At 40.4% G+C, this 23,253-nt stretch overlaps 4 protein-coding genes across 5 annotated transcripts; 2 read left to right on the top strand and 2 right to left on the bottom strand.

The window, feature by feature from the left end:
• The first annotated feature begins 182 nt into the window (after positions 1 to 182).
• On the top strand, positions 183 to 3,392 carry LOC104454663 (ADP,ATP carrier protein 1, mitochondrial-like). Of its 2 annotated transcripts, none has more exons than XM_039316895.1 (4): positions 183 to 339; positions 1,497 to 2,014; positions 2,101 to 2,472; positions 2,710 to 3,392. In XM_039316895.1, the coding sequence occupies exons 2-4, from the start codon at positions 1,508 to 1,510 to the stop codon at positions 3,004 to 3,006; spliced, it is 1,176 nt and encodes a 391-aa protein (XP_039172829.1). In that variant the 5' UTR covers positions 183 to 339; positions 1,497 to 1,507; the 3' UTR covers positions 3,007 to 3,392. The 2 variants fall into 2 exon arrangements, with proteins under 2 accessions (XP_039172829.1, XP_039172830.1); XM_039316896.1 differs by having other exon boundaries at positions 199 to 431.
• Positions 3,393 to 4,303: 911 nt separating this feature from the next.
• On the bottom strand, positions 4,304 to 6,027 carry LOC104455978 (UDP-glycosyltransferase 85A2-like). The gene is made up of 4 exons (XM_039318002.1): positions 5,910 to 6,027; positions 5,539 to 5,776; positions 4,971 to 5,235; positions 4,304 to 4,705 (listed from the first exon to the last, which is right to left on the bottom strand). Exons 1-4 carry the CDS (start codon positions 6,025 to 6,027, stop codon positions 4,304 to 4,306), a joined length of 1,023 nt encoding a protein of 340 aa, XP_039173936.1.
• A 924-nt stretch (positions 6,028 to 6,951) lies between these two features.
• On the bottom strand, positions 6,952 to 9,236 carry LOC104454662 (7-deoxyloganetin glucosyltransferase). Its single transcript, XM_010069573.3, has 2 exons — positions 8,437 to 9,236; positions 6,952 to 8,144 (listed from the first exon to the last, which is right to left on the bottom strand). The coding sequence occupies exons 1-2, from the start codon at positions 8,960 to 8,962 to the stop codon at positions 7,216 to 7,218; spliced, it is 1,455 nt and encodes a 484-aa protein (XP_010067875.2). The 5' UTR covers positions 8,963 to 9,236; the 3' UTR covers positions 6,952 to 7,215.
• Positions 9,237 to 17,924: 8,688 nt separating this feature from the next.
• LOC104454661 (transcription factor MYB46) lies at positions 17,925 to 19,947 on the top strand. The gene is given in 3 exon segments (XM_010069571.3): positions 17,925 to 18,304; positions 18,778 to 19,085; positions 19,088 to 19,947. Coding segments are annotated over 3 exon segments (984 nt in total). The 5' UTR covers positions 17,925 to 17,996; the 3' UTR covers positions 19,456 to 19,947.
• The last annotated feature ends 3,306 nt before the right edge of the window (positions 19,948 to 23,253 follow it).

The following is a 23,253-nucleotide window of genomic DNA, read 5'->3' as shown; positions in this document are numbered from 1 at the left end:
CTCATCGTACCATGTGGTCATACGATTTTATTGAAACGGAGGGATCCAATTATCGGCAAATAGAAAATGACGGGCCGAAATGAGAATTTTCATAAAGTAGGAGGACTGAAAGCACGAGATCACGAAAAAGGTCGCTCTTTTCAAAGTGCCTCTCTGGCGTCTGAAAGCGAAATATAAAAGGACGGCACGCCTCCTCAGAAATCGCCTCTTTCCTCCAGGTTTCCCTCGGTCTTCACCTCGCTCCTCGCACGCGCAGAGAGAGAGAGAGAGAGAGAGAGAGAGGCTCCGAAGTCCTTTCGCAGCCTCCAATCGACGACTTCTCTCCCCTTCCTTCCTCAGGTATCGCTCCCCATTATATCTCTCCTCTGCTTCCGCTTGCTTCCCTCCTTCTCTCGGATCCATTTCTTGCGTCGTAGGCTCGACTCGTCCCGGTAGATCTTTCTTGTCTTTCGATTCCTTTTCATCGTGTTTTTGCATCGTCCGCATCTCAGATCCGGTGGCAGTCTCGGCGCGATCGTTCTCCCGTTTTCATTTTCCGTGTTAGATCCGTTTGATTTTCTTTCATATTCTGGTCTGATATGCTGTAGCGGTGCGGTGGTCTTGATTTGTTCCTGGCTCTTGCTTCAGATCTGAGAGTGAGATTGTCTGATCGCTTTTTAGATCTCAGCACTTGCTTACTAGGCTTCCCACTTCATCGGTCCTGAGATTCGTTCTATACAGTTTTCTTCTGATTTGATTGAACTCGTGACGGACTCGGGTTTCACTTCGATTCGTTTTAGATTTTCCGCTCCCGTGCTGCTCTTGTGATGAGACGGTGGCTGTTTCTAGACGTTTTGTTAGATTGTGTCTTGACCAATGCTTTGCTGAGTGTGCTTCTCTTTTCGGATCTCGACAAATTGTTTCCCCATCGAATCAACGATCGGTATACCTGTAGTAACCCATTTTATTGCTTTTGCTCGTGGGGTACCTATCTGATTGCTGTCTAGGTCGCTTTACTGTAAATGAATGAATTTTAAGGCGATCCTTGCTTTGACGCACTATGGTTTTCCTCTTGACTTGCTTTTGTTTTGTAGTATTACTCGGTTCATATTGTGTTTTTTGATAAGATGCTGATTGCTCGCGTTTTACTTTATCCTCATCCCCTGTCAAAGGGTCTTGATGTCTGTGGGGAGGCGAACGTTTCGTGTTCGTGTTGCTTGTAGGACTGCTTTACACCTATCATTATCAAGCTTTGACTGGGATTGCGGCAATTCAATTCTTTGGGTTTTGATTTTTCTGAGTATTACTGTAGATGGTGCCACGCGTAACTTATATGAAGTTATTTTCATCATACCTCAGTATATGTGGCCCAGGTCCGCTGCAGCAACTGAGAAAAAATTCTCAGTTTGTTGCTTCACCAGAAATCGTACAACACTAGTATCCCCAATTGCTTAATGACTGTTAAATAATTATTTCTCAATTGGCTACCGTGGAAACTGAGTGCGTCATTGTTGCAGGTGAAGCAAAGATGGTTGATCAAGTTCAACACCCAACTGTCATGCAGAAGGTAGCTGGCCAGCTCCTTCTGCGCACTAGTCTTTCTCAAGACACGCGAGGTTGTGATGGGGCTTTCCAGAGGCCTGCTCTTTCCCAACGGCGTGCATATGGAAATTACACCAATGCTGCATTGAATTATTCAACAGTGCCAGCATGCAGAGCATCCTCTGACTTGTCCATGGTTGCATCGACAGCATCTCCTGTGTTTGTTCATGCCCCAGCAGAGAAAGGACTTGCTGGCTTTGCCATCGATTTCCTGATGGGTGGAGTCTCTGCCGCTGTATCCAAGACGGCAGCTGCTCCCATTGAGCGTGTGAAGCTTCTAATTCAGAACCAGGATGAGATGATTAAGACTGGTAGGCTGTCTGAACCATACAAGGGCATTGGTGATTGTTTTGGGAGGACAATAAAGGATGAGGGATTCGGTTCCTTGTGGAGGGGGAACACTGCTAATGTTATCCGTTATTTCCCCACTCAGGTGACTCATGCTTTATGCTTTTTCCTGGTTTTTGCAGCTTGTTTATGTAAGGCATTTATCTTACTGTTATTTGAAATTTGGGCCAGGCCTTGAACTTTGCATTCAAGGATTACTTCAAGAGGCTGTTTAACTTCAAGAAAGACAAGGATGGCTACTGGAAGTGGTTTGCTGGTAACTTGGCATCAGGAGGCGCGGCTGGTGCTTCTTCCCTTCTGTTTGTGTACTCCCTGGACTATGCCCGTACGCGTCTGGCCAATGATGCAAAGGCTGCCAAGAAGGGTGGAGAGAGGCAGTTCAATGGTCTTGTTGATGTTTACAGAAAGACACTGGCTTCTGATGGTATTGCTGGCCTTTACCGTGGTTTCAACATCTCTTGTGTTGGAATTATTGTGTACCGTGGACTCTACTTTGGAATGTACGATTCTTTGAAGCCAGTTCTCTTGACTGGAACTTTACAGGTAAGGATTTCTTGAGAGACATGCGATTTTCTGATTTCACGCCTCTGCTGATATAGTGAACTTAGGAACTCCTATTTTGCCATAATGAATTGCAGAATAGTTTTTGAGGAATAAAGTAGGAGATGATAATAATTGCTTTTTTGAGCTTTGCTATCAGGATTTGAAACTGAGATTAATTTATCACATGAGCTTTGCTGTTATTTCCCCCTTATGACATCTGTTGTTTAATCATTTCAGGATAGTTTCTTTGCTAGCTTTGCTCTTGGCTGGCTCATCACAAATGGTGCTGGGCTTGCATCCTATCCAATTGACACTGTTCGCAGAAGAATGATGATGACCTCTGGTGAAGCTGTCAAGTACAAGAGTTCCCTGGATGCTTTCTCCCAAATTCTGAAGAATGAGGGTGCCAGGTCTCTCTTCAAGGGTGCTGGTGCAAACATCCTCCGTGCCGTTGCTGGTGCTGGTGTGCTTGCAGGTTATGACAAGTTGCAGCTTATTGTATTCGGCAAGAAGTTTGGATCGGGAGGTGCCTAAGCAAGTGGGGTTGTGCCTTTTAGATTTAGACGGTGATGAAAATCTCGAGTTCTAATAATTTACTCCGGCAAATTTTTTTATGGAATAATTTTGAGTTAGAGGGAGACACTCCCAAACCAGTTGTTACTTTTTGGCTCGAATTTTTGGTCCCATCAAGATGTGATTTATTGGAGCGGCAAGAGTTCCTTTGCCGCTTGGAACGTCAATGACATGAAATGAGTTATTTTTCTTAAGGTACTCATCTAGTGTTTACTAGATTGAGGGCAAAGGTCTTTGTTGGATCCCTCTGTTTCATTTTAAATCTAGCTGTATGCTATCCTTGATTTGGTCATATTTTCCTGGATTGATGAAAGTAGTCGGGTACAGATTCCTATGTGCAGGCATTATTTTTGTGTTCTCACTTTTGCCCTCTTCAAATCCTTCTCATATCATCTATATAATATACCTGCTCTTGTCTTACATGTTTTTCTTCCTATCTAATTGGTAACATGTAGAACTGATAATTCCTGGCTTGGCCTTGAACAAGCGGTGTTCATTTCAGAGATCCAATAAGGGGAAAAAGGAAAGCAGGGGCTTTGTAGATGGTGGATTCAGTTGCTGAATGCCCCTGCATTTTTAGTGCTAAGTCGATTGTTATTGAAAAGGTATGAAGTTCACTGGATTTGGTTGTTGGTAATTAGCTTTTTTCAATCATTCAAGGGCCGCCTTGTGTGTGCTGACATACGGTGGGATCTGACTTGTGGAACTTTGAGCTGAGAACAAAATCTCCATGGATTAGGAAAAGAAAAATCACCTATAGGTTGATCCCTTACTTGAAAGCTTCTTTTTCGATTTTCCTTATGCTGAGTGGGATGATGTCAAGTGCTAAGTTTGCGTCTTTGACGTGCTAGTCGTTAGATGAAAATAAAAGTCCCACAGGACTGGAGGGTTCAAGGCGACTCTTTTGGCTTTCACCTGAATGATATATCAATCCAGATGACTGTAGACGCAGATGGATTTCATGGAGAAAAGCATGCTGCTAGATATCTAACATGAAGAGTAGAAGAGGGGGTGTAGAAAAGATGGCTCTTGACAAAGTTAGAATAGATAAATTAGGTGTCTTTTTATATATATTGATCGATTAATTAGGTAGTCTGATGCATACAATCTTATTGTAAAAAACTGTCACATGACCTGAATATTTTGATTTCATCACCGTTACCCATTAACAAAGATATAATGATGTTGCAAAGGAAGAATTGCCTATGGCAGCAGTGTGGCACAAACCCACATGTGAGTTTATGATTAGATTAGAATCTCACGCAGCACCTTGTCGAAGTTTGTGGATGATGACCCATTTGGATATGTTGCCTCGTGTGCTAGTCTCGTCCACTCTGATTCTTGCCTTCATTTGTTTCCCCTTCTCTCCTTCCATCAATTCCCTCACTAGCCTTTCCATTTCCTCTCTCTTGACATCACCTGATAACTCCAGACCAATCTCCCATCTGCTGCAAGCATTGGTGCAGTTTGTCCTCTGGTCCCCAAAAAATGGCCAGCAAATCATGGGGACTCCAGCAGACACGCTCTCTATGATAGAGTTCCATCCACTGTGCGTTAAGAACCCTCCGATTGACAAGTGGTTGAACCGCCTCCTGTGGGCACCAGCTGGCAAGTATACTCCTTCCTTCTGTTTCTTCGATGAATTATCGGGGTAGAACTGCTGAATCCCCATTCATAAGGTCAGGCCTAATTATCCGCAAGAATGGATGTTTGCTGTTGGCCACCCCATTGCAACCTCAATCAGCTCCTCTTGTCAAGATAGCTAGGCTGCCGAAATTAACATATAGAACTGAGTTAGGTTCCTTTGTGCCGAGCCATTGGAGACATTCAGTATCTTCTCTCCATAGATTGCAGTCAAATGATATTAGGGGACTCTCTTCCTTCTTTAGCTTATGAAGTAAGGAAAGCGGACCAATTGCAAGTACATGAGGATACATGGATGACGGTTCATTAAGCACGGCCGATTCAAGGGCATCAAAGGTATGGAAGATCATTGCTGAAGCTGTATTTGCTCGCTCAGCAGCGTCCATCGTAAAGTTGAACAAAATATCATCAGGATCCGTGGCTCTAAGGAAAGTGGGCAGTTCCCCCAGTTTGTTGTTCTTCATTCCTGGAATCCAGTCAAGTACTGTATCCAAATAGCCGTTTGATAAGTAACTAGTATCTGCATTTGCGCGCGACATTCTCAGTCTTACATGGATACAAAATACAAAAAGAGATCACTGCTTCATGATGAGGAAGTCTAGTTTAGATACATAAATCATGGGCTTAAGAAATACCCTGCTAACTTAGCACCGGGAAAGATACGAGCCAAAATTTGGGTGGGTGAGCCAAACAAAATTGAACTTGTTTGTACATGGTGGTGTGAGGAGTCGAATGTATGCTTTGCACATGATCCACTCACTTGTCTGCTCCTAAAACCACAGAGCTTACTTGTGCCTCGTACTTTTTACCTTTTAAAGGCGCCAGACCCTTTTCCTCAGCATTCTGTACTGTTTGGATCCCATGAAGGAGCAGTCTGGGATTGTCCACAAGTGTATTATAGGGATGCTGAATTCTTGAGCAGCTTCATTGGTGGCAAATGACATGAACCCATCAGAGAAAATGCAAGTGACTGGAGAAACATCTGAGGTTGATGCTGTGTAGTTCAGATTGAAGATGAGGTTGGAAAATGAAGCAGACATGTTTCTTCTGAGAGCATCAGTTAGAGCAAGGATGTCTTGGCTCGAGTCTGCATCAGTGAAAGGAAGGCCATCTAGGATCGTTTGGAACTGAAAGTCAGGGAAGCCATCGAGGGCTCCAGCACCTCTCAACTTGAGTAAGCATCAATGATTATACTGTGTTCACGAAGGATATGTAGAAACCTTCTGTATATGGAAGCTTCGCTAGCTTTAGCATTGCTCCTATGTGGCTTTGGAATGGAGCTGGGACACAAACAGCATGGGTTCTATTTCTCTTAGCTGTGGCTGATTGAGTGTCCATGTCTTTCTCTCTCTGTGGTGGCTCTAGTTCAAAGCAAAATCCAGGAAAGAAAAGCTGATATGGGTCGGTCTTTCTTTCCAATGTGGGGGAAGATATAGTGCCAATCAGGCAGAGACAAAAGTTTATTGTATTGATTTAGTTTCTTCTTGTAAGTTTCTATGCGTCTCTGCATGGAGTCTACTTGCTCTACTGCACCTTATAAATATTACTTGTGATTGGGATTAGTTTACAATCATGCTACTGTTTGAAGGTCAAGAAGAAAACTCCATCCGTATATGACAAGCATGAGTGTTGAATTAGTCTTTGCAAAACTAAGAAAGATTGACGCATGATTCCTTTTCATAGAACGGTAGATGAATTTTTCAGTCCTAATTATTGTCATAATGTGATGCCGGCTGTTGGAAACAAATGAACCTGTGCAATATGTTGAAAGGAGCAATCGCAATACTGAAGTTCATCTACGCTTGAGAGGCCAGTTTTGTCTTGTGATAGTTGTCCAGTGATGAATAATATACTTGCGGCTTTGGACTAGCCCGGCAGCAGCTTCCTAAAAGAGTTGATGTAAATGGGGGACTATGTACTCTGTCGAATAGGCTGAAGATCTAGGATGGGAGAAGTACATGCACAGAAATCCTGTCAAGAAAACAAGGAGCAAGTTTCCTGAGATCGCCGGACCTTTTTACCGTTCTGTTTTTTTCCTCGAGATGTTGCTGGATTGATTTTAAAGGTTATTGAGCGGTGAAAACACGTTGTAATGAAATTTTAGGGTGTCATTATTGCGATCTCCCTGATGAGAAGCTAATCTGTTTCTTGTATTTTCTCCTTAATATATTTATATTGGATTTAAAAAATAAAATAAAAAAAAGGACGCAACATAATATTATGATTGCACTTTTTAAAAGTATTAGAACTTAATTAGGCTGCCGTAACAAGTTTTGGGACTTCGAATACTCATATTCCTTGAAGTTACGACTAAGCATGAAGAGTAGAAGATGCGTGGACAAAAGACGTCTCTTCTTGTAGGGAACAAGTTTATAGGATAGATGAACTGGGTAGTCTAAACCTCTTGAAGCACACATGATTTAAAAACATCTCATCTCAGTTACTCATAAACGAAGTATCATGATGAAGTGAACTAAGAATTGCCTGTGGTAGCAGTGTTGCGCAAACGGACTTATGATTCTGCAGTTAAGTTAGAAGCTCATTCAACAGCTTGTCAAAGTTCATGGACGATGACCCATTTGGATTTGTTGCCTCCTGTGCTAGGCTCTTCCATTCCGTGATTCTTTTCTTCATTTGCTTTCCCTTGTCTCCATCCATCAATTCCCTCACTAGCCTTTCCACTTCCTCTCTTTTGACCGCACCTGATAACTCCAAACCAATCTCCCATTTATTGCATGCGTAAGTGCAGTTTGTCCTCTGGTCCCCAAAAGCTGGCCAACAGATAATTGGAACTCCTGCAGACACACTCTCGATTATAGAGTTCCATCCACAGTGCGTTAAGAACCCTCCAACTGAAAAGTGGTTAAGAACTGCCTCCTGCGGACACCAACATGCAAGCATACACCTTCCTTCGGTTTCTTCAATGAACTCCCGGGGAAGAATTGCTAAATCCCCACTTACAAGGTCGGGCCTAATTATCCACAATAATGGATGTTTGCTGTTGGCCAGTCCTGTTGCAAACTCGATAAGCTCTTCTCTTGTCAAGACAGCTATGCTGCCAAAATTAATGTAGAGGACTGAGTTCGGTTCCTTCGAGTCGAGCCATCGAAGACACTCTGTATCTTCTCTCCACAGACTGCAGTCTATAGATTTCAGGGGGCTCTCTTCCTTCACTAGTTTATCGAGAAGTAACGAGAGGGGCCCTATTGCATAAACGCGAGGATACATGGATGATAGAGCATTAAGCAATTCTGATTCAAGGGCATCAAAGGTATGGATGATCATTGCTGAGGCTGTATTTGCCCTCTCAGTGGCATCCATGGTAAAGTTGTATGCAATATCATCATGATCCGTGCTACGAAGGTAGGTTGGCAAGTCCCACAATTTAATGTCCTTCATTTCTGGAATCCAGTCAATTATCGTATCCAAATATCCGTTTGTTAAGTAGCTGGTATCTGCATCACGCGTGACATTCTCAATCTTACATGGATATCATATTATGAAAATAAAACCCTCTTCTTTTACACGAGGAAGTTTAGTTTTAGGTCGGTTGACCTTGGGCTCAAGAAATACCCGTAACCTAGGACCAGGTAAATGCAAGCCAAACCTTGGGTGGGTGGGTAGAGAGCTGTTTGTACGCGATATTTTTGGTGATAATATATAAGCCATTCGCATATACTACGCACATGTTCGCTGCTTAATCACTGAGTCTAATGCCAGGTTAAATTAAAACTATTTACCTCGTACCTTTTAATGGCGTCAGGCCCTTTTCCCTCAGTGTCCGATATTGTTTGAATCCCATGAAGGCGCAGGCAGGGATCGTCCACAAGCTTATGATAGGGATGCGGAACTCTTGAGCAGCGTCATTGGTGACAAATGACATGAATCCATCGGAGAAAATGCGTGTGACTGGAGGAAAATCTGAGCTTGATGCGGTGTGGTTGAGATTGGAGATGAGATCTGAAAATGGATCAGACATGTTGTTTCTGATAGCATCACATACGGCACGGAGGCCTTGGCTCGAGTCTGCGTCCGAGGGTGGAAGGCCGTCAGTGATGGTTAGGAACTGAAAGCCACGGCAGCCATCCAGTGCTCGATTGCCTCTCGACTTGAGTAAGCGTCGATGGTTGTACTCTGTATTCACGAAGGATATGTAGAAACCTTTTGTATGTAGAAGTTTTGCCAGTTTTAGCATTGCTCCTATATGGCTTTGGTACGGAGATGGGATACAAACTGCATGGCTTCTCTGATCTATGGCTGTTTGGGTGTCCATCTCTCTCTCCGCCCTTCCTCCTCCCCTTGCTTCTTCTGCAAGATCAAGCTCAAGAGCTTCCCCCTCCAGACAGCCCTCGTCCCCTACCTCCTGCTCGACGCCGCCCACCCCCCCCACGGCGTCACCGGCGGCGGCGGCGGCGCCACTTTCCACCTCAACAAGGTTGGTCTGCGGGGCCGAGTCAAGGCCTGCTGTTCCACAGCGGAGTGAAAGGGAAGATCAGAGGGAAGAAGAAGAAGAAGAAATAAAGGAAAAAAGAAGAGGGGAGAGAGAGAGGCGTCAGAAGGGGATTGGATTGGATTGGATTGGATTGGATGGACGGACGTTAGAGGTTCTGACGCAGTGGGGGCCGGGCAACACGTGTCTCCCGGCAAGTGGATTTATAATTTGACGCGTCAGAGGCAAAATTGGAGTTGGCAACATCGCTCCACTCTCCACTTGGTGGAGGTGGGGGGGAGTTCGAGACTACTACGCGTCTATCGATGTGACTCTTCCTTTAAAATAATAAACACTGTACATCATCGTGATTAGTTTATAGCCATTCCGACTGTTTTGACGCATCAAGACACAGACTTCCACGTAAGATGAGCGCGAGCGTTGAATTGGATTTTTCAAAACCCAGAAAGATTGACGGGTGGTAATCTTTCCGTAGAATGGTAGATGAGCATTTTGCGGAGGATTCTTTTTTTGGTCGAAACTGATTTAACGGGTGGCTCCTCTTCACAGTATAATAAATGAATTTGTTAGTTTGTCATTGCAGTTATACTGCTTTGTCCGCTTTCGGAAACAAATGAAACTGCCAAGAGCAATCAGCATACTGAAGTTTCTCGTCCGTTTAGAGATAATGTCGCATGTCGTCCCCAAGTTTTACTACCTGAGTTCCCTTTAGACACAACCTCTGTCTTGTAAGAAATGTCCAGTAATTGAGAATTAATTGTGGCTTTGGACTAGCTAAAACCAGCTTTCTAAAACGGTTGCTGTCAATGGGAATTGGCATTTTCTCTTGTGAAATCGGCCAAAGATACAGGATGGCAACAGTATATCCACAGAAAAAGCCGCTGTGTTGATTATCCGTCCATCAATTTGGATAGAACTAATGAAAGAATTTGAGTGCATAAATACGACAAGTTTAAGGACTTGATTATACTTTTTAAAAGATTTAGAACTTAATTTAACTTTTATGATATCATAGAGCAAGTATAGTGCAACATGCAATAGCAGTGTTGCTCCAAGGCTGTGCTTTTTTTTTTTTTTTTTTTTTTGCTGATGTGAATTTTTTATTTATTTTCTCTATCCTGCCTAACACTCGCGTAGCTAAAGTGACTTTGTTTTGATCAAAATATTATTTTTATACAAATTTCATTTAAGTTATATTTAAAATTAAACAAACTTAAAAAAACACAAAAAAGAGAGGAAAACATAGGCAGGGGCTTGTGACTCATCATTGCCACCCCACCATCTTTGAGAAGGGCTATCGATTGTGAGGAGATGGCCGAAAAGGTGTCGTCGAGCCTTGGCCAAGGGCCCTAGCCCTTGCCTGATCTAGGGGAGGGCATGCAGACTAACACTTGCACTTGGCAAGGCTTGCCGGCCCTTGGTTGGGGCCCAATGACCACTACCGACCATCCCCCACCATCGTCAGCCCTTCTTAGTGATGGTGGGACAATGGCGGCAAGGGTTTTTTTTTTTTTTTTTTTTTTAAGTTTGCTTATCTTACTGGAAGACTTTCTTTGACTACTGAATTGGTTCATTTTTGCGCAATAAAACACAAGAACTATGGAATGAAACTTTGGACAAGTTAACCAAAACACTTCCAAAGGATGTTTACAATAAGTTGAGGATTAGCTATGATGCATTGACTTTTGAGCAACAACAAATTTTTCTTGATATTGCATGCTTTTTCATTGGTGAGGAAAAGATAAACGCAATTCATATGTGGAGAGATTGTGACTTTTTCCCAATTGATAAAATTGTGGTCCTCAATAACATGTCCTTGATAAAGATTATAAATGACAAATAATTTTGGATGCATGATCAACTCAGAGATCTTGGAAGGGAAATTGTTCATCAAGAAACTATGATGAATCCTGAAGAGTGTAATAGGTTATGGAGAGAGTAGGAAGTCCTCGATGCAATATGGACAAAAGGTGGTACGCTTCATGAGAGAACTGATAAATTCTTTTTTTTCTTTTGGTCTTAATACTTTTCCTTGGCAAAATAAAATGTTGAATGCTTCCCTTTTCATGCTCTCATTTGCAGGGGAAGAACGTTCAAGGAATGAAACTAGAATTGTATCATGCTACAGTATCTATCAAAAGTGAAGATTGGAAGTTTTGAAAATCTTAGGTTCCTTAGACTTAGAGGAACGTTTGTTGGCAATTTAATGGATTGTTTTCCCAATTTAAGATGGATTCATTGGAGTGCTTCTGGTTTAGAGTGTAAGCTAACCAATGTACTTAAAGAATGTAGTTGTCCTTAAATTTTATTTCGTTGAGCCATCCAATGCTCGATTGCCTCTCGACTTGAGTAAGCGTCGATGATTGTACTCTGTAATCACGAAGGATATGTAGAAACCTTTTGTATATAGAGGTTTTGCTAGTTTTAGCATTGCTCCTATATGGCTTTGGTAGGAAATGGGATAGAAACTGCACGGCTTCTCTGACCTGTGGCTGTTTGGGTGTCCATCTCTCTCTCTCTTACTCTCGGAGTGGATGCCAGGCAGAGCCAAAGTTGAATTGAATTTTTCAAAACTGACAAAGGGCGCGTTTGGGAGTGGCTTTGCCAAGCCATTTTGGGCATCCAAAGCCCTTTAGGCTAAAAAATTCATGTTTTGGAATTTTTTTTGCAAAGATGATTGAAGCAAAGCAGGCCTTTCGAGGTTGAAAGCCCAAGGCAGGTATGAGGCTGCCTTGGGCATTCAACTTTCTCGGAATGCTGAGGGGGAATAGATAACAATTTTTTTTCCATAAATATCCTCACTAACATTTTGTTTTTCTGATTTTGCCCTTGTAATTGTTTAGATTCTTCTCCTTTGAGATTGGTAAGTGAGATTGCGAGGGGCCGACAACAGGCTGGACAGAGGTCAGCATGAGGCGGGTGTGGTCGCGGAAACCGTTGCCGGCCAGTGGCATGACCTCGGCAACCCCCGCAAGTTGCGTCGCCGCAACCTCTGGGTCGTAGCAAGGTTGTGTAACCTTTGGCGACTCAAATCTAGGTTGCTCGATCTTCGGCGAACTAGATTTAGGTCGCCGCGAGGTCATGTGCGATCTCCGACTATTGGGTCGCTTGAGTCACCGCGGCCCAGCAACTCAGCAGTGGTGAAGAAAGGGACTTGGAGAGGTCGAGGGAGTGGAGGGCGTTCCCGTGGGTGACGGCGATGATGGTGATGGAGGCGTCAATGACACGGGGGCAGAGGGAGAGGTCAAGGGCGGTGGCATTGGGGTAGCGGGCAAGGGCGGTGGGGAGGTGCTCGGCGCGAAGGAGGCCAAGGGACTTGCGGCGGTGGGACTTGACGGCATGGAAGGAGCGGCAGATTAGGGAGAAGGACTTGCGGTCTTTAGCGGCCGCCTGAGGTCTTGCAACCTGAGACGTCAGCCGCCGACGACAAATTTCGATTGTCAGTAGTCACCTACCCTTTGTCGGCCAACTATTTTTTTTTTTTTTTATTACAAAAAGTTCTTTGTAAATGTAAATTTTTCCAAAGGCTATTTTGCTCAAAGATACTTCACAATTTGACTTTTACATTACAATTTACCAAATGCAATTTGCATTTTAAAAAACTCCTTTAACTCAAAGTCCTTTGTATATTTCCCAAGACTTTTCCTAAAAGTCCAACCAAACATACCCAAAGACTGATGGGTGGTATCTTTTCGTAGAATGGTAGATGAGCATTTTGTGAAAGATTCTTTTTTTTGGTCGAAACTGATTTAACGGGTGGCTCCTTTTTCACAGAATAATAGATGAATTTCTTAGTTTGTCATTGCAGTTATACTGCTTTGTCTGCTTTCGGAAACAAATGAAACTGCGAAGAGCAATCAGCATACTGAAGTTTCGCGTCCGTTTAGAGATAATGTCGCATGTCATCCCCAAGTTTTACTACGTGAGTTCCCTTTAGAGACAACTTCTGTATTGTAAGAAATGTCCAGCAATTGAGAATTAATTGCGGCGTTGGACCAGCTAAAACCAGCTTTCTAAAACGGTTGCTGTCAATGGGAATTGGCATTTTCTCTTGTGAAATCGGCCAAAGATACAGGATGGCAACAGTATATCCACAGAAAAAGCCGCTGTGTTGATTATCCGTCCATCAATTTGGATAGAACTAATGAAAGAATTTGAGTGCATAAATACGACAAATTTAAAGACTTGATTGTGCTTTTTAAAAGATTTAAAACTTAATTGAACTTTTGTGATATCATAGGGCAAGTGTAATGTAACATGCAGTAGCAATGTTGTTCCAAGGCTGTGCTTTTCCTGAAGACCCTCCTGCATACCATAAAGAATTAGAAAGAGGATTCCGTCAATGACGACCGAATTTGGCTCCTAAACAAAAATTTCCGATAATTTATAATTTTGCATTGGTATTGTTTGTTGCATTGAAATAGTAGAGACATTTCTGCATCGAATGAAACATATTCCCCTTCGTATGTTTCATCTAAATTGGTCGTTGGTCGGACATGTGACTCAATTTTAAATATAGGCCCTAAAACTCATTTGAATTGTCAAAATTAATCCCATATAAGCCCTGGCCTCTACCGGGAATTTCCTCTTCCCCTTTGCTTGGCTGAATTGGAGTATGTGCAATACATGTAGGTTCTAAATTAGGAAAGTGAATGACGCAAGCCAAGGAATTAGCGAGGAAATTTTAGCCAACAAAATTAGAGAAGGTGAGAGAATTCAAGAAAATGTTCACTTCCATCTTTTTAAGATGATCACCGCTTACGATCCGATCAACCTAACATAATAACATATATATAATTTTATAGTAGAATAAAATTTCAGTATACTAAACGGTGCAAACTGTATGACTTGAAATGTAGCTTTTACAGTTGGCAATTGAAGCGACGGCCGCCTTTACTCTTGTGCACCAAGTTTGAGTATGAAGACATTTAGTTATATACTAAGCATTTAGACCAATTCCCTTAGACGTTGGTCTTCTCATAATGATGAACCTACATGCTTAAAGCTTATTTGTTAAAGATCTCTCCTTGTTTGTATAGTATATCTCTAGAGCAACTATGAAAATGGACCTCTCTATCTCAATGTGTGATCACAAAATAGAGGTGATAATCACTGGAGATGCGTGAGGAATACGAACTAAAGAATTGAATTCGCTCTATTTATGAGCTGTGTACATGATTCCTTTACTTCTTCACAATCCATTAAGCAAATCCTCGATTTCCTCCTTTAAAAGAGCTCCACTATTTCTATGCACGACTCCTCTTGCCAAACCTTCATTCATTTGTCTTTATGTACTTTCACATATTCTCAAAAAAGGGAGGTGAGATTCACAAGGTAACAACTAGCAATTCGCATATATGTTTTCATCACGTCGTGACATTATCATGGTTCAATAACATGTTCACTGAATGTGATGGATTGTTCAGATTATGTGTGCATGTTTACTTGGGTCATTCTCTTGGCTTTTGATCTTGAATGATTCCTCTTCGTCTTCGTGCAGGTCTATAGCCTTGATCTAAAATATAATTAGTAATGCTATCATGTTTTGATTAGATGTGATTTTATCCCTAAGCCTCTTACTTGTCACTCGGATTTGATTAAGACAGGTCACTGTGCATTGGATTTTATTGCAAATTCTTGTTAGACGGACATCTTAGTTGTTTGTTTGCATGATGATTGGCTTAGACGCAGACGTGCATCAGGTGCGGTTCTGTTGGCACTCTTTACTTTAAGGAATTCGTATTGGTAAATATACGTGATGGAGTCCAAGTTGCACACCAAATCTCGGTCAAAATTGGCGTGCGGAAAAGGACAAATTTGGCTTTCAAATTAGTAGTTATTTTCGGCATTCATAATCCATGACTAGTATACGTGTACACTGTGATCCATCCCGGTTGATTTCGAATAGCGTCATGTTTAGATCATGTTTAGAATGGTTTTCGCTTTGCTTTCAAATATTATGTCGCTTTAATTATCTTCCAGTTGGGTCTTCGCGGAATTTTAATAAAGGTCCCAAACTTAGGACGATGGTTCATCAGTGCGAGTTTCTAAATATTCAGGGCCAGGCGTGACGTTGGAAGTGTTAGAATAAGATTAAAAAATGAATAAATTAAATTAAGATTGCATTTGAGTTGCATCGTTAATTGGGTTCACATTTGCACCGTTAAGCATTTACCGATTCTGCACATTTTTCTGCATATTAAGATAGGATTCCATATTTGCATCAAGATAATTGCTACATTACAAAAAGTAGGATTTTCCATGAGTAAACGTTCTAGGCCATTTAGATTGCATAATTATTCAATTGCATTTTCATTTCAATTGGGTGTCATAAAAAGATATAAAAATTTATTGCATGTCAGTAATCCTAAACTGCATTCTTATAGAAAAGGTAACAAAAAATGTCTAGGAGTGCATTTAGGAAAATTTGCATTATATTTTAGATTTCATTAATCAGATTCTACATTGAAAATGTCTAGGACTGCATTTAGGAAAATTTGCATTATATTTAGATTGCATTAATTAGATTCTACATTGACTAGTTCATTTTTTGGAACTTAATTTACATAGTAGATATTCATAGCACTTCACATTCGCATATTCACTGAGCATTAGTTTATTTTGGAGATTTTACATGAAGTTTCTATGTATAGCTTGATGGGTCTTGCCCCAGGACTTAATAACTTCCACCGATATGGTTCGGATTCCTTATCATCTTGCATTATATATATAAATTGAAAACACATGATCATTTATACTAAAAGAGAAAATGTACCAAATTGAGAGATCGATATTTTCTAGCACAATGAAGTTCTTGGATCCACAAATCTTTGGTTCGCAAAAGTAAGATGAGCTCTGGCATTTTACTTGGTCTCCTAATCGGCCTATAATAGATTAGTTACGACTCATAAAGTAAAAATAAATTATATAAAGTAAATCTAACTTGAAAAACCAGAAATTTCTGCAATGGGTTCCCTTTTTCTAAGTTACCGTTAGTTGAAGCATACTCAGGGTCGATAGACCACGTAGGCCGAAAGAAGCCAATTGCATATGCTCTTAATGTATCGTCAGGCCATTGCATTCACATGAAATCCGAGAATGTTCACTCATCTATTATTAATTACCTGGTCGAACCTCGGACAATGCATGCAGGTCCAAGCTGTCACAAAAGGGGAGCGTCTCGTTTCTTGTCTTCTTAGCCAAGTAGAGAGATTGCTTGGGAAATGGTCATAAGCATGAGCCTTTCAGATTTTTCCAGGACAGTTGTGGACAAAGCAGAGCATTCTAAACAATTTTTGAGTAGCTTGAGAGTTTCCCACTCCACTTTTTCTCCGTGAATTCAGGACGTCTCGATCAGTGGAGCCGAGGATCCATGTAAAAGAGATATAGCACACCTCCTCCTTAAGGATTTGGGCTGACTCATTCGCTGGACGTTTTCAATCATTTTTCAATGATGTTGTAACTTGTTAGCATGGGCGACAGAGAAATTAGGTGAGAAAAGGATATCGCAGTGAAAGATGGGAATTATGGAAATGAAAAGAAAGGAGGAAGTGTACTTGATAAACCGATACGAACTTCTGCAGTACATGGCTAAAATTTCTCTTGCAGGAGATTATATCGACCTGTCAGAATCGGTGGATGCTGCTTAAAGGACCTGTCTCAAATCAATTTATATGGTCCTAATGGATGGAGATTAAACGGTAGATGAAGTGCTCTGTGATGATCTATAATGGCGAAATCAGACTGATGCAAAAGGATGAAAATCGAGAGGGATCCCTCAAGCCATATACATAAGAGAGAAGAGTCAGCAAGAAATGGACCTATTGGCAGAGAGGAACGAATGCAGTTTGAGATAGCTTAGGGTATGTTTCTTTCTGTAGTTCTTCAAATAATTTTCCAAAGAGCACTGACTACTATATGCATAAAATTTTTCTGCAGAAAATAGGATAATTCAAGAAATGGTCCATCCGGAAGAGTTTCCATTTCTGGAACATGCTGTCAACTTGATTTAGGGGAGCCAATCATGAGATCTGTAGAGCCTCTCTCCCTCTCTCTACTTTTGTAGATAAAAATGCACTTAATAATTGCTTCACTGTGCTTTGGAAGCATGTTAGGTCGTCATCTCAAGAAATACAATAATGATACAAAAACATGTCAAACATGAAACTTGGATTCAATAAGATAGGTAAGAGTAACCGAAAGCAATTTCACTCTCTCCTTTGTCCTTGAGAGAGAGAGAGAGAGAGAGAGAGAGAGAATGAATAAATGTGAAGTGGAAGCAAAAAACGGTAGTTTGCCTCACACACAGGCACAAAAGAGATGATTACCTTATGAGTGAAGAAAAATGAAGGCGGAAAAGGACAAGATTGAGTCAAAGACAAGAAGACCAAACTTCGCTTTCGAAATCATTATGCACCCAGAAACAAAAGGTCCCCCTCCAATCCGTTTTTCCCACTCTTCCCATCAATCATCCTCTCAATATTATACACCTATCTCACTTCCCCCATCAGCCAGTTAATCATGACTGTGATATCTTCTTATTCTCTCAGACGTGTTGTCTCTACTCTCTCTCTCTCTCTCTCTCTCTCTCTCGTGAATGCTGGTAATTAAACAATGATAAAAGCTAGCTAATAGTTTCATGAGAGAGCATAATATCCCATTTCTAAGCAAACCCCACAACCGTCGCCATCATCATCACCATTGCCACTCTTGGAAGCCTCTTCTCTCTCTCTCTCTCTCTCTCTCACATAACAAATAAAGGCCACCATGTATGCCTCCTATAGATATATAGAGCTTTCTCTCATCTCCATCAAGATAGTTAAAAAGAAAGAAAAGAACGATATAGCTGGAATCAACAATGAGGAAGCCAAGTGAGACAATGGGAATGGCAATGGGGATTAAAGAGAAAGCAAGCAGCAACCCTCATAATCACAAGCTGAGGAAAGGGTTGTGGTCACCAGAAGAAGATGAGAAGCTGATGAGGTACATGTTGACCAATGGGCAAGGGTGTTGGAGCGACATTGCTCGGAATGCCGGCTTACAGAGATGTGGCAAGAGTTGTCGTCTCCGATGGATTAATTACTTGAGGCCCGACCTCAAGCGTGGTGCCTTCTCTCCGCAAGAGGAAGAGCTCATTGTCCATTTGCACAACATTCTCGGCAACAGGTTCTCTCTCTCTCACAGAGAATAAACAAGTTGATGCATCTTAAAAATCAGTGACGGGAGCGGTATATCTTTCATGATGTTACTTGATTGACTTTTATTAATATTGGTGCAGATTTGTTTTTCTTGCTAAATAATTAGCATTATCTGAGCCAAAAGAATGTAGTTGCATTGCATGCCACCCTTTTTTTTCGTGTCACAATCTCAAATTAATGCTGAAATATTCTCATAGCCCTTTTCATTCCCGGGATTGGATTTTGGAGTAACCAACTTTGCTTAGGAACTAATATTTGAATGATGATCAGTTTCCAGCATTGTTAATACCATCTCCAGCAATTATATTGCTGTTAACTAAACCATCCTTGTTTTTTTTTATCATATATATGGCGAAGAAAATTTCTGCAACTTGTAATTTATTGCCTTATTTCTCTTGACTATTTCATTGATGCATACTCTTCATGTCACTGTAAATTCAGATGGTCCCAGATTGCAGCACGTCTTCCTGGAAGAACCGATAACGAAATAAAGAATTTTTGGAACTCTACTCTGAAGAAGAGATTAAAGATGAACTCTGCTACATCTTCGTCAAACGAGAGCGATTTATCCAATCCACAAGACATAGCTGCAGGGATTATGCCCAGTTTTCATGCACAATATGACGTCTTAGCTACATGCATGGACTCGTCTCCCGCACCATTCCCCCCGATGGACAATATATCTGCCCCAAACCATTTCGATCCATTCCCTACACTCAACAACCGCTGTGACACATGGGAAGGAGTCGGGTTTTCACCTTCCCCTCAGGCATTGCACCGGTCAGTATGGGAGATGATTCAAGTTATTTGAATTTGGAGCATGCAAAAGTGGGACTTTTAGGAAGCGAGTTTTCTGTTCCCCCACTAGCTAGTAGCACAACCACCACCGAGGAGAATAATTACAGATCCATAGGTTGCGGCATGGATGGGAAAGGGGAGAACAGCTTCTCCAATAACAATGATAGTTGCTTCAGCAATACTACTACTGCCAGTTTTAAAGCGGAGGACGACATGTCTGGGTTTGGGAATAATTTGCAAGCGGCTAACTTGAGAATCGGGGAATGGGACCTGGAGGGTCTGATGGATGATTTGCCCTCCTTCCCTTTTCTTGATTTCTAACTCCCATTTTCCATTTTTTTCCCACCCCGGAAGCTAAAACCGCCCCCCTCTCTCTCTATCTCTATCTCGACCTACCCATCAATTTTCCTTTTACAGAATAATGAAAGAACAACACACACATACTAGAGAAGTTTCTGTTTATACTGCATGTTTCATAAAATAAGTCTCTCAGCGGATGGAGATTCTGTACAATGATCTCTCGGATATTGGAGATAACAGCAACGGAAGCTTGAATTGCAACTGTGAGATAATGCAAGTTTACGTATCATTTGTTTCATGTACATCAGTTTCATATGAAGGTTTCTTAGTAGGGAAGGGCGTTGTTGAGAAATGTGAATATTACTCCAGATGTGTAGGAAGGCAGAATAAAAGTTAGTTTGGTGAAAAATTGTAGCAAGATTCGTGTAAAACAGCAAATAATGCCGACGTGGATTCGTGGAGATTGAGATTCATGAAAGCATCATCATGGAAACAAAGCTTTCAAACGAAGCATCTCTCTCTCTCTCTCTCTCCCTCCCCCCACTGACCCGAACAACAGACAGATGCTTGTAGGGCAATTCACAAATTTCAGCAATTATATATGGAGAAATTTGACGGTGCTTGAATATTTCATTTTTCTTAGAGAAAAAGATTGCGAAGAAAAAATATAGGGAGAAAAGTATGACATGTCAAGACCTAAACTTTATTTTATAGATCTGTGGTTTTAGTGATCTAACTCTGAAAGCCCGACATGTGGGGTCTCGGGAGGTTCATATAATAATGTGAAAGACGTGCTTATAATGCGGAACCGATTTACAATTTCCAATCGCACATATTCCTACCATTGATTTAAGATAATTTTTATTTTATTTTATTTTATTTAACATCACATACACCGACTTCACATACACAAACTCAATAATTATAACGGGGTCTGTCCATAAACATTGTTTACAACATCAACATAAACAATATAGTACCCAAACTCGAGCATAGCTTAATAAACATTCAATCCTCAAAAAGAGACTTCAACATGAAGTTCCATTGGATAACAATTATGATCTATCTAAAGTCTATTGACATGTAGGTGCCACCGTTCAAACTCGAGACAAAAGGGTCACCATGCACCCAAGTTGAGCCACACGGTACACACCGAATATAACACTTAGATAAAAGAGAAAATGATCCTAGCGAATCTCGTGCTCCAACTTTATCTCCGTCACTTTCAGACATCTTGGAAAAAATTGTTGCCATATTCTAAATGTCTCAAAAATATAAATATCGAATGAGCTAATGAACTCAGCAAGTGATATTCTCAAGTCTAGTATCCTATCATCTCAATTATCTGAACTAGTAAATAATAGCACTAATAGTCGATGCCCTTCATGTAAATGAATCAATCATAAATGTCACCTCCACACCAAAAGACATAGAAATAAAGAGTATGGATTGAACATTTAATAACACAAATCTAATGCATGCATATGGACCTGTAGCGGATACCATATAATAGCCCACCGATGTAGACAAATCGGGTTATATTCGTATTGTGTGTCGTCTATTGGCAAAAAAAATCATCTCCTAAAAGGAGGCATCACCTTGAGGAGCGGAACATATCTTGCACTAGCCACACCTCTATAAATGAATCATGGATCCGGATCGGATACTAGATGGGACTCTCTTGATTGGCTTGTTGCGCAAACCCAAACTTGGAGGGGCCTTCTTGAACGTAATGTCTATGTACTAGGACTTGTGTACAAATAAACAAAAAGTAAAAGGCAAGGAAGTTAAGAAGAAGGAGAGGATCAGAACAAGGGGATCAATTATTATTGTTTTTGGTATCGCTTTCGATTCTCTATAGTATCGGTTGACTAGACTTTACAGATATTATTGAATGGCGTGTAACCGTCACTATTTGCTTCGGGGTAAGGCATGGGTCGGTTCCTTCACCAGCTTTCATCTCAATTAATTTTTCTGCGCATGCTTGGTCAAGAACTGGGTTGATTTTAGACTTATTTTGTTTACGAAAAATGAATAATTTGACAAACATTTTCTAATAATAATTGCTTGAAATAATTAGTTATTGGAAAATGTGTTTAGAATCCATAAAAATTTATATCTATTTTTTTTTTTTTTTTTTTTTTTTTTTTTTTTTTTTTGTGAATGATGGAAATATTCTTCATTTATTTACTTTTGTAAACAATCCCCATAATTTTTTTTAGGTTTATTTTCCTCTCAATAAAAGCATCATTAATAAAATTTGGTGAATACATGTTCCGATTGGGGAAGATGAACGTTGACGTTGGAATTAGTGGATTCACGAGAAATCGTTTTCTTGTGACGTAACCGGATTAGAGGCCTCATTGGTGCTTTTGTTGAAGGGTGGGCACATTCTTCTATCACTAAATACTATAAAATCAAGAGAGACCCGTGGAGTACTTCTTTGACCTTCAATAGCAAGCCAATAATCGAATGCCACACAACCAAATCTGGCCGGGTCGCGTTACCCGGGTTAGATTTCATTATTATTATTATTATTTTTATTTTCAGATTTTCCTTATTTCTGTTTATTTTACTTTAAATATTACTTTAACATATAAAGGTAACTTAACGACTACGTCAGCAATTCCGCCCATTGTCTTGATTAGAGGATCAATTCCAACGAAAAACATCAAGTTTACGATTCAACGGCGAGAAAAAAAAAAGGTGGGGTGAACAATTCAAAAAAGTTTAGAGACCTCATTTACCATTATCCCTTAAATAGAAGCGTTGAAATCTGGACTACCAAAATTTGACATGTGGCATACATTAATGCCAAAAGTTTCAAAATATACGCTTAAGTGCTAACATAAAAAAAAAAAAAAAAGACATTATCGTTTTTGCCAAATCATTATTGAGTAGGTTTCCGCCGAGCCACGTAGACCACATATATTATTAAAAAAAAAGCCACATTGAATTTCTGGCCACTCTAGCTAGATTTGGCACTGAAGTGGCTCATTTTTTAAAAAAAAGTGACACATAAATGTATTTTTTTTTAGAACTTTTAGCATTAAAATGTCAACCGTGCTAAATTTTGGCACCCCTAGTGTGCTTTACCCTCCATAAATATATGCAACTTGTGTTTGATGCAAGACTACATCTATCTTTGAACCAAGTAATAGAGATAGCCTAAGTAGCATCGATACTGACAACGGCATGTGACACGACACGACATGATACGCTGACACATCGTTTATCAGAAAATAGAGAATTCCGACACATTGGAACCCGTTGTCTATTAAACATATATTTTTATATATACATAATAATTATTTCAATCAAATTATTTTGATTCAAATTCACAAATAAATAAATAAATAAATAAATAAGGTCTAGAATGAATTTATACTTAAAATATTAATCCGCCATTTATTAATATTATTAATTGTTTCAATTTGACAAATTCAACTCCATTATAATAATTCATAAAACTTGCAAGAAAAAAAATCACATTTTGGAAATGCGTGTCGATGTGTCAAAGAGAAGAGAATAAAACTTAAGGGGTGAATTGTATATCACGGGAAGTGGGAGTCAAAAGAAAAGAAAACTACGGTTTTCTTATTTCCTAATTTATTATTATTTTTAATTTTTTTTCCATACATATGTATATCTTTACCCCTCATTTATTGAAATTTTTTAAAATTTATCTCGTGTCGGAAATTGACATGTCAAAATTTCGACTCTAGTATTGAAAAAGTTGATCAGGTGTCGGATTTTCTGTTGATCGAATGTGTTAGAGAATGTCAGAGTGTTCTATGACAGAAAACTCTTGAAGAGTGT

Source organism: Eucalyptus grandis, chromosome 7 (genome assembly GCF_016545825.1).
Source record: "Eucalyptus grandis isolate ANBG69807.140 chromosome 7, ASM1654582v1, whole genome shotgun sequence".
In the NCBI taxonomy this organism is placed as follows: Eukaryota; Viridiplantae; Streptophyta; class Magnoliopsida; order Myrtales; family Myrtaceae; genus Eucalyptus; species Eucalyptus grandis.
Note: the sequence above shows the minus strand (reverse complement) of the source record. Positions and strands in the feature narration are given on the sequence as shown.